This window comes from Tachypleus tridentatus, chromosome 3 (assembly GCF_004210375.1).
Source record: "Tachypleus tridentatus isolate NWPU-2018 chromosome 3, ASM421037v1, whole genome shotgun sequence".
Lineage (NCBI taxonomy): Eukaryota > Metazoa > Arthropoda > Merostomata > Xiphosura > Limulidae > Tachypleus > Tachypleus tridentatus.
Genome location: NC_134827.1, coordinates 34,165,625 through 34,174,900, shown reverse-complemented (window position 1 = coordinate 34,174,900; position 9,276 = coordinate 34,165,625). Strand labels below are relative to the sequence as shown.

Sequence of the window (9,276 nt, the reverse complement as noted above, 5' to 3'; positions counted from 1 at the left end):
TATTCAATAGTTTTCTTCCCTCTAGTTAGTTTATCATTGATAATTTAGGGACGATTAGCAGAGATAGTTTTCAATTAGCCTTCGCAAAATTTAACAAGCAAGCAATTTGGTGTTTCCAGTGACGTCTTGTTTGTTGGTTTGTTTTTTGATAGCAAAGCCACACCGGGCTATCTGCTGCGTCCACCGAGGGGAATCCAGTGAGGGCTTTGACACACAAAAGGTGTTTCTTGGGCACAAAATAAATTATTCGATGGAAAATCTGTTTGTGGCGAGACGCATTAAAATGCGGAACGTCACGATAACTTAATATGTAAAACGTGTGCCAATGCTTCTGGCACCTGGTGTCATTGGAAAACACAGCTAAATATTCACTGGTTTCAAGAGTAGACTTCAAAACGTGCTCTTCAAATGTTTATAAAGAAGTTGAACAACCGACGAAGATATTTTTATTATTAAAAATTATGTTGCAGTTTGTTTTCTTTTGTTCGAGCAAGTTTGTGTGTTCGTATATATATTTATAAAGAGATTCCTTTTCATATAAAACTTGATAAATTTTTGGTTGGCTGTTGGTCAGTCACCTTGCTTGTCTCACTTATTTTTGTACTGATTATTTTAGTTTTCTTTCTATTAATAGACGCAGAACCAACAAATAGGTACTACTTTGTTATTTTAGGCCCGGCAAGGCCAAGCGTGTTAAGTCGTGCGACTCGTAATCTGAGGGTCGCAGGTTCGCATCCCCGTCGCACCAAACATGCTTGCCCTTCCAGCCGTGGGGGCGTTATAATGTGACGATCAATCCCACTATTCGTTGGTAAAAGAGTAGCCTAAGAGTTGGCTGTGGGTGGTAATGACTAGCTGCCTTCCCTCTAATCTTACACTGCTAAATTAGGGACGGCTAGCTCAGATAGCCCTTGAGTAGCTTTGTGCGAAATTCACAACAAACAAACATTTCCTTATAGTTAGTTTTTACTTTGAACTTAAGTCTGGCGTAATTTGACGGTTACTGGCTTTGTTGATCACGGTTTAAATCCTTTTAACTAACATGCTCGTCCTTCCTCCTGTGGGGATATTATAATGTGACGGTCAATTCTACTGTTCGTTAGTAAAAGAGTAGCCCAAGAATTGGCGGTGGATGGTACTGATTAGCTGTCTTCCTTCTGGTTTCTCACTGCTAAATTAGGATGTCTGAAAATGGTACCACTCGAGTAAGTTTGCGTGAATATAGAAAGAAACTAAATATTTTGAATTCTAGGCTTTTCATTTTGCGTTTATTGATAGTTAATACCTACTTATTATGTTCCAGCGTCTGTTTAGGACATAACTTAGTTTGTTCAAGAAACGCCAGGTTTGAATAAATAATATTAGTGCTGGAAACAAGAATCATACCTGAACTCTCAGTTCAAGTAATAACACTCACAAGGAAAAAATAATTAGTATAATTTCTTCCTTTTCTAAAAGAAGAAATAATTTAAAAGCATCCCTAAATAACAGCTAAGACTAAAAATAAATTAACGACATAAAATCATACCTTAATCTGTTTCTTTACTGTTGTTGTGAGATTTGATAGACATTGTAATCAAACATTTAAATAAAAAGCAACTTGTCTTTACGGGAAATTGTGATGAAAGCTAACTTTTCTGTAGCATTTGTAAGAGACAAAAAAGGCCCAATATTCACAGCTTCTAAAAAAAAGAAACAAAAGGGCACAATATATGTAGCTCTTGTGAGCAACAAAAAAGTGGTCCAATTGTCTACAGATTTTACTTCATGGGTTATAGAGCTTCGTTAGATAACACGAGTTATGGTCTTTATTTAACATCAGATAGCACGAGTTATGGTCTTTAATATTAGATAGCACGAGTTATGGTCTTTATTTGACATTAGATAGCACGGGTTAAGGTCTTTATCTGACATTAGATAGCACGAGTTATGGTCTTTATTTACCATTAGATAGTACGAGTTAAGGTCTTTATTTAACATTAGATTACACGAGTTAAGGTCTTTATCAAACATTAGATAACATGAGTTGAGGCCTTTATCTGAAATTAGATAGGACAAGTTAAAGTCTTTATCAAATATTAGATAATACATGGCTAGTAATAAACCATAGACCACTTTTTAATCTCGTTCTTTCCAAACCTTAAGGTCAATAAATGTCAGTTTGTTTTGATGATGTTGGTCCGTCGCGAATTTTGTGACATAGAGGATCGCTTTACCGTAAATCACATATTCCATTACAATTTTTACAACGGATATTTCACGGACAACACTTCCAAAACTCTCATGCATGGTTGGTCTGTAAAGTTAATTTTAAAATTACTCAATGTCTTTAAGAGGTTGGAATCTGTATTCTTCTGAGAGGTTTTGTTCGTTTATACATACATTCTAAAGAAAGAACATCAGTAGTTTTCCAAACTTACTCCTTGTCAATGGGACTCGTACGTAGTAGTACAGAAGCAGGGGCGTAGATCCTGGGTGGGATGGAGGGTATATACATCCCCTCTTCATTTTAGGTGGGGGGTATGGTGCATACAATTATCCCCCCTACAGTTTGGTCTGTTGAATTGTTTTATTGCATAACAGGCCTACAAATTGTGTGTTTGTTCTTGTGATTCTCGTGTTCTTACCAATCAAATTACATAATTAGGCCTAGATGTAGACTTTTTCAGTAGCCGAAATGTACATCTTTAATATAGGCGTGCTTCTAAGCTTTTCGATCTAAGCGATAGTTCGTAAGAATCAGTCAGTAGGCCTAAATATACATCCAAGTATCGTGGCAACAAGATTACTCTGTGACTGCATGTTTACAGTTTTCAGGTTCACATAATCACAGATTACCAATTTGCAAATTGAACAGTCCATATAAGTGGTTGTAAAAATCATCCCCCCATCGGGTGTAAAAAATCTACGCCTTTGTACAGAAGATATTTCAAAGAGCAAGTGTTAAAGTTAAAAGGTTGTTGACAGTGACTGGCTGTAAATCTATCATGGTTAAATGATACTTTTCTGGATATTTGTGAAAGTGGCTAAACCAGTTGAAAAATCTTTGATTAAACGATAACACCAATAATAATAATAATATTCCGAGCAAAATCATATCGACGCAACTTTCTCTTAAGGATGTGTAGCGAACTAATGTGTAGCGAACTAACGTGTAGCGAACCAACGTGTAGCGAACCAACGTGTAGAAGAAGGATCTCTGGAATTCTGTTTGTTTGTTTGTTTTTAATTTCGCACAAAGCTACGCGAGAGCTATCTGTGCTAGCCGTCCCTAATTTAGCAGTGTAAGACTAGAGGGAAGGCAGCTGGTCATCACAACCCACCGCCAACTCTTGGGCTACTCTTTTTCCAACGAATAGTGGGATTGACCGTCACATTATAACGCCCCCATGGCTGAAAGGGCGAGCATATTTGGTGCGACGGGAATGCGAACCCGCGCCCCTCAAATTACGAGTCGCACGCCTTAACGCGTTTGGCCATGCCGGGCCCTCTGGAATTCAAAAATGTACATCGAAGTGTCTGGGTTTTTCTGAAAGTCTGAAAGATAACAATAGTCTACAAGTTCAGCCTTTTGTTTTCGTCATTATGGTAAATTAAAAAAACAACAACGGTTCTGGTCAAAATAGAAACATGCTTTAAGGAGTTTTACTCTCAGGTGGTCTTTGTAAAAAGTATTAAGTACAAGTTATAGTCCGTGTATGTTTTTCTTGCTTACTTATTGGTTTATTTTGATATTGTAGCCTGGCATGGCCAGGTGGTTAAAGCACTCGACTCTTAATCCGAGGATCGCGGGTTCAAATCCTCGTCTCATAAAACAAGCTCACTCTCTCAGCCGTGGGGGCGTTATAATGGTTCGGTCAATCCCACTATTCGTTGGTAAAAGAGTAACTCAAGAGTTGGTGGTGGGTGGTGATGACTAGCTGCCGTCACTGTAGTCTTACATTGCTAAATTAGGGACGGCTAGCGCAGATAGCCCTCGAGTAGCTTTGCGCGAAATTCAGAAACAAACAAACAAACTAAACTACATCGGTAGTTGCTATTTTTCATTATCAAAAGCGCCTTCCCAGAGGCTCAGCGGTATGTCTGCGGACTTACAACGCTAAAACTTAGGTTTCGATACCTGTGGTGGGCAGAACACAGCTAGTCCATTGTGTAGCCTTATGCTTAACTCAAAAAACAACAACAAAACAACATTATGAAACATTATTTCATATTTAAGCATTATAAGATACAACTTATCGAATATTACTCTGTTTTGTCAAATATTATCTGATTTATTAAGAACCAACTACACAAAATAATTTAACAGTTTTTATGTAAATAAAATCACATTCACTAAATACTGTCTAGACAATTTTGTAGTACTTTACAAAATAAATTTACATTATGGTAGATGGCGCTAAAGCATTAGGGTAGCTAAAGCGCCACCGGATTGGCAGGACTAGCAAAACAAATAAACTAAGCTTCAGGAGACTAAAATAATAGCTGAGCGGGTTGTTGCTCTTCGTTGTAAGTCGGGAACAAAACTAGTGTAAGTTGGTTATCTCGAAGCCAAAGATAATTTTGTTTTTGGTTCTGAGTTCAAGCGTGTGGCGTTAGAAGCTAGCGAGTTACCCAGTCAGCCCAGTGAAAGTAGACGTTCGTAAGTTACTGCAGCTCATACAAGATCAAGTTTGTAGCTAGTTGTACAGCAATCAGGAACTGGAAATCTGCGGTTAAATGAAACTGTTGTGAACATAGGCTATGTTAATGACACACCAGAAAAGTTAGTTGACTGTCAGAATATTTTCGTTTGAATTTCATAACAATAATTGTAGTAAACCAATAAGTTTAGAGAGTGAAATTTTAACAATGGAAAGTGTAAATTTAAACTATGTTATGAACTATGTATTTAGAATTATTTCGGTTTTCTGCTAATCCTTTACTATGTGGTAGAGGCATTAGTCCTAACTTTAATCCCGAGAAAATTCCTGTGCAAAGACATTAAGGGGGAGACCGTCTTGATCACAGGAGCGGGCAGTGGAATTGGCCGATTGTTAGCTCTTCGATTTGCCGTTAGAGGTGCTCGGCTTGTTCTTTGGGATATAGATCCTACTGGAAATGAACAAACCGCCCGACAAGTCCGGAAAATGGGTGGCGACGTTTATACATACTTCTGTGACATATCTGACAGGGAAGCTGTATACACGACTGCGGCGAAAGTGAAAAGCGAAGCTGGGAAAGTGTCTATTCTCATTAATAATGCTGGTATAGTTAATGGAAAACGTTTCCTCGATTGCACCGACGAAAATATAACCAAGACTTTCAATATTAACACCATGTCTCACTTTTGGGTAAGTAATAAAGCCTTAATTATTACTAGAATATTACAAGTTAACACCTCGACTAATTAAGTTAATATAAATGTATAATTGTAACCGAATAAAATATTGTCAAAGTGTCAAACTAATAAGTAATCTAATGTTAGTGGTTATCCAATAGTTTTATGGCTTATTAATCGAACAATAAATACATAACATGTTCTCTTGTTGTGTTTTTTGACTGTACAATTAATAATAAAAACATAAAAAAGTCGATAGGAAACATAAAAAAGTGATATAGTCAAGGGGTGAAGTAAAAACGGGTGGTATTATGTGGGTAATAATCAGTACTAATGATTGGGTCAAAAATACACCACCACGAACTTTACGTAAATTCCTTTTTTACTTGTTTTTTTTATGATCAAGTAAAATTTAGGTCCAGTAACGTTGTAATAATTAAAATTAGTACTTCCCTACTCAGGCTAGTGTCGAAGATGTTAAAAAGTATTTTTAAATTAACCGTCTCATTCAATAGGTTTCTCGGTAAATATTAATCGCTACTAATTTTTATCACTGTTGTAATAATGTGCACTTTCCTAAAATATCAAAAATTGAGGGAAATATGCTTAACTTTGTGTTAATGTTAAACAAATGGATGTACATGTTGCAAGTTTCGATCAACCTTTAGTAAGCAAGTTGCCCAAATGATCAAGTGAAAAACTTCACAGCGCCATCTAGACGTTTTAAGAGATTAAAAGGTACTGTATTAAGAAAACCTATATCTTTAAAGAATGCCGAAACTGGGTTTAAATGTATTTTTAAAACACAAGAAACTAGTCAAAATCGATAGAAAGTTTTTAATTCTTTTGATGTAAGAAACTTCAACTGTTAATTTACAGTTTAATATTAACGTTTGATCATAACTGGTGAATCTTCAATATTAGTACTTCTCACGTAAACTTCTCGTCTTTCGCACGAGATTGGGATAGTTGCGAGATGACAACTATTTGTTTTGGTTTTCGCCGATGTAAGTGGATATGTAGTTTTGACGTTTTATAAGAATTTATTTATTGATTAAAATAATGTTAATTCAATAAATTGAATTACGTTATTGATGGCGCTCTTCAGTGAGCGTGCCCGGACTGTGAATCAGGGAGCTCAAGGTTCGTGTCCCATTGTTAATATATATATATTTGTTAGCGTGTGAACACCGGAAGAGTTAGTCAAATCCTGTTATTTGACCAAACAAAAGTAGCTTGAGAGTTGACCTTTAGAGCTGTCTATTGATTGATTCCTGTCCAGTCTGTATATTTCAAACCCTAAAATAACCAATCAAACGGGCTTAATACATAAAAGAAATGTTGACGAAAGGTACTGCGAACCAGTTGATTTTCATTTGTTCAGCATCTCAAGAAAAGAAGTTGGCGCCAAGTGGTACTAACTAGTTATGTTCCCTGTGGTGAGAAGATGAAAATTACTGACCGGCAGGTGGCTTTTGTAGCAAAGAGAGGCGAACATATTCGATATTCAGTATTTTAGTTACTTGGAATGATGGGATTAATCGAAAATATTAATAACTGGAAACCCTAATTCAATTAATTGATTAATGTCGTGACAATCTCTGAAATTCAATTAATCGTTTGATGAACTCGTTACAAACTATAGTAATCGGTTAGTTTATTTAACACTGATCGCTGTATCCGCTGTTTGTAGGTAATAAATTATATCACTAAAATACCCATGAATACTGCACGATTTATTGTTTGGTGTAAATTTCATGGAATGTCTTGTGATCATATTTTAAATAGATTCTTATCTATACGAATTGCATTTGATCTGTATATTTTTTTCGAGAGACACCTGGTAATTTTGTTTAAAACGCTCTTTAATTACGTGACTAAAGCTACAAGTTTGTCGTAGTTTTATTTTGTTTGAGAGAGTTATTTGGTACTGGAAAACTTGTTTCAAATAAACAATAACTAGCTGTATTTAACCTTCGTTTTTTTTTTGCTACTGATAAATTTTAAAGTTGCAAAGAAACGAGGATTTCGTTTGAAACTTGCCTGCGGTGGTGTGTGTTTGCCAGTAGGAGAAATCGAAGACTCATTCGGCCTTTTTATTTTAGTTCGACGAAGCGTGAGCTCGTAAAAACGTGACAGTACTTAAAAATATGGATGACTCGCTGTAGCTAACAATTTGAGTGTTACCTTACACTTAGCTTTACGAACAGTTCAGTTTATGCTCAGTTCCGATCAGAGCAAATCATTTTCTTCGATCTATAGGCAAGAGTAATCCGCTAATGAATATAGCCAAGATACTTGACAATATAAGCGCACTCCACGATACAATACAATAAAAGTACGAGTAGACACGTGTGGAAAACCTTTTTTTTTTTTTTAGTTTTCTCTAGTGTAACATTTCAAGAACACGCCCTTCGTTAGGTAGTGAGGCTGTATAACAATGAATGTGGTAAAATATAATTAGAAATAAAAAAATATTTTTGTTTAGACTCATCAGTTTATCCTTTTTTATTTTCATCCGAGTTCTTCTGGCCGCGTGCGAAACATCGGCTAATTAAATGTACTGTTGAAGTGCATTGTTTAATGACTTGTGTATTTTCCATGCCGTCGATTCTGTCGACCATAAACCCAATAATATCCAATGAGGTTTGGTTAGTGGGGAGATATAGTTTAGGCTTAAATCTAAAGCAACAATGTGTACAATGAGAATATAATATTAAAATAATAAAAATTTGTATATTAAACCATGTAACTAACACCGTTAATGAAAGTAACGCTAGAGAAAGAATAATAGCACATCTTGCTGAAGGAACACAAACACTAGTTGGCGTGGTCAGATGGTTAACACTCAACTCGAAATCCGAGAGTCGCGGGTTCGAATCCCCGTCGCACCAAACGTGCTCACCCTTTCAGCCGTGGGGCTTTATAATTTCACGGTCAGTCCCACTATTCGGTGGTAAAAGAGTAGCCCAAGAGTTGGCGGTGGGTTGTGGTGACTAGCTGCCTTCTATCTAGTCTTACACTGCTAACTTAGGGACGGCTAGCGCAGATAACACTCGAATAGCTTTGCGCAAAATTCAAAACAAACCAAAACACTAGTTATTAGCTATGTATACTCTCTTGGCCTAGAAACACAATATTTCAAAGCATCCAAACTGTGACATTTTGGTTATTTACAAGTAGCATTTTAGTAAAGCCAAAACTCCGAATTAAAGCAGTGAATTATTCAGCAGCACATTGTTCGATACAATAGGAACAAAGATGAAGAAAGAATAGAAAAAGCCTTGATCTGATTTTTACTGAAGCTTCTGTATAGTATGTTTTTATAACGTATCCAAGATAAAGTAAATACGTTGCATTATTATCAGTATGTATGACAATTAAGTGTTGGTCAGTCGGTTTCTCCGAATCTTATGAGTTACAAAAGTCCAGTTCTACTTTTTTTTCTATAATACTTCCTCGTTTGATTGACCGTTTTTATTTTAGTTGAATTTAATCCTTAACATAAGCATAACTCCTATATTTCGGGACTTTTTCTGCTGTATAAAAGCCTGTTGAGGAGGGAATTAACAAACAGGCTTAGCGTTGTGTGTTGCACCACATCATCCACATCATTATGACGTCAGGCTAAGTATAATACGGAAAATAAGCCGGGAAAACTCTCGTGATGGAAGTACATTCGTACCCTATCAACACCTGTGAAAAATTAGCGCAAATCTGTGCTTAGGCATTATTACGAAAAATTCTTTATTGAGACAGATTGAAGATTCCGGTTATCTGCAAGAAGAGGACGACCTTTCATCAGAAAAACAGATGTGTATATACAATCGCATGGTTATCGTATGGTTTAATATTTTATCCAATGATACTAATATTTAGCATGTTATCTGTAGTGGATTCTGGAACATTATATAGCATGTTTACTCGGTATCTGTAGTGGATTCTGGAACATTATA

General features: G+C 36.2%; 1 protein-coding gene across 2 annotated transcripts in view; it reads left to right on the top strand.

Moving 5' to 3' along the window:
* The first annotated feature begins 4,381 nt into the window (after positions 1 to 4,381).
* LOC143246668 (epidermal retinol dehydrogenase 2-like) overlaps positions 4,382 to 9,276 on the top strand; it is a 109,994-nt gene continuing 105,099 nt past the window's right edge. For both annotated transcript variants that reach the window (XM_076493741.1, XM_076493742.1), the window contains exon 1: positions 4,382 to 5,333. In XM_076493741.1, the coding sequence (XP_076349856.1) occupies positions 5,130 to 5,333 (204 nt within the window). In that variant the 5' untranslated portion in view covers positions 4,382 to 5,129. The remainder of the gene's footprint in view (positions 5,334 to 9,276) is intronic.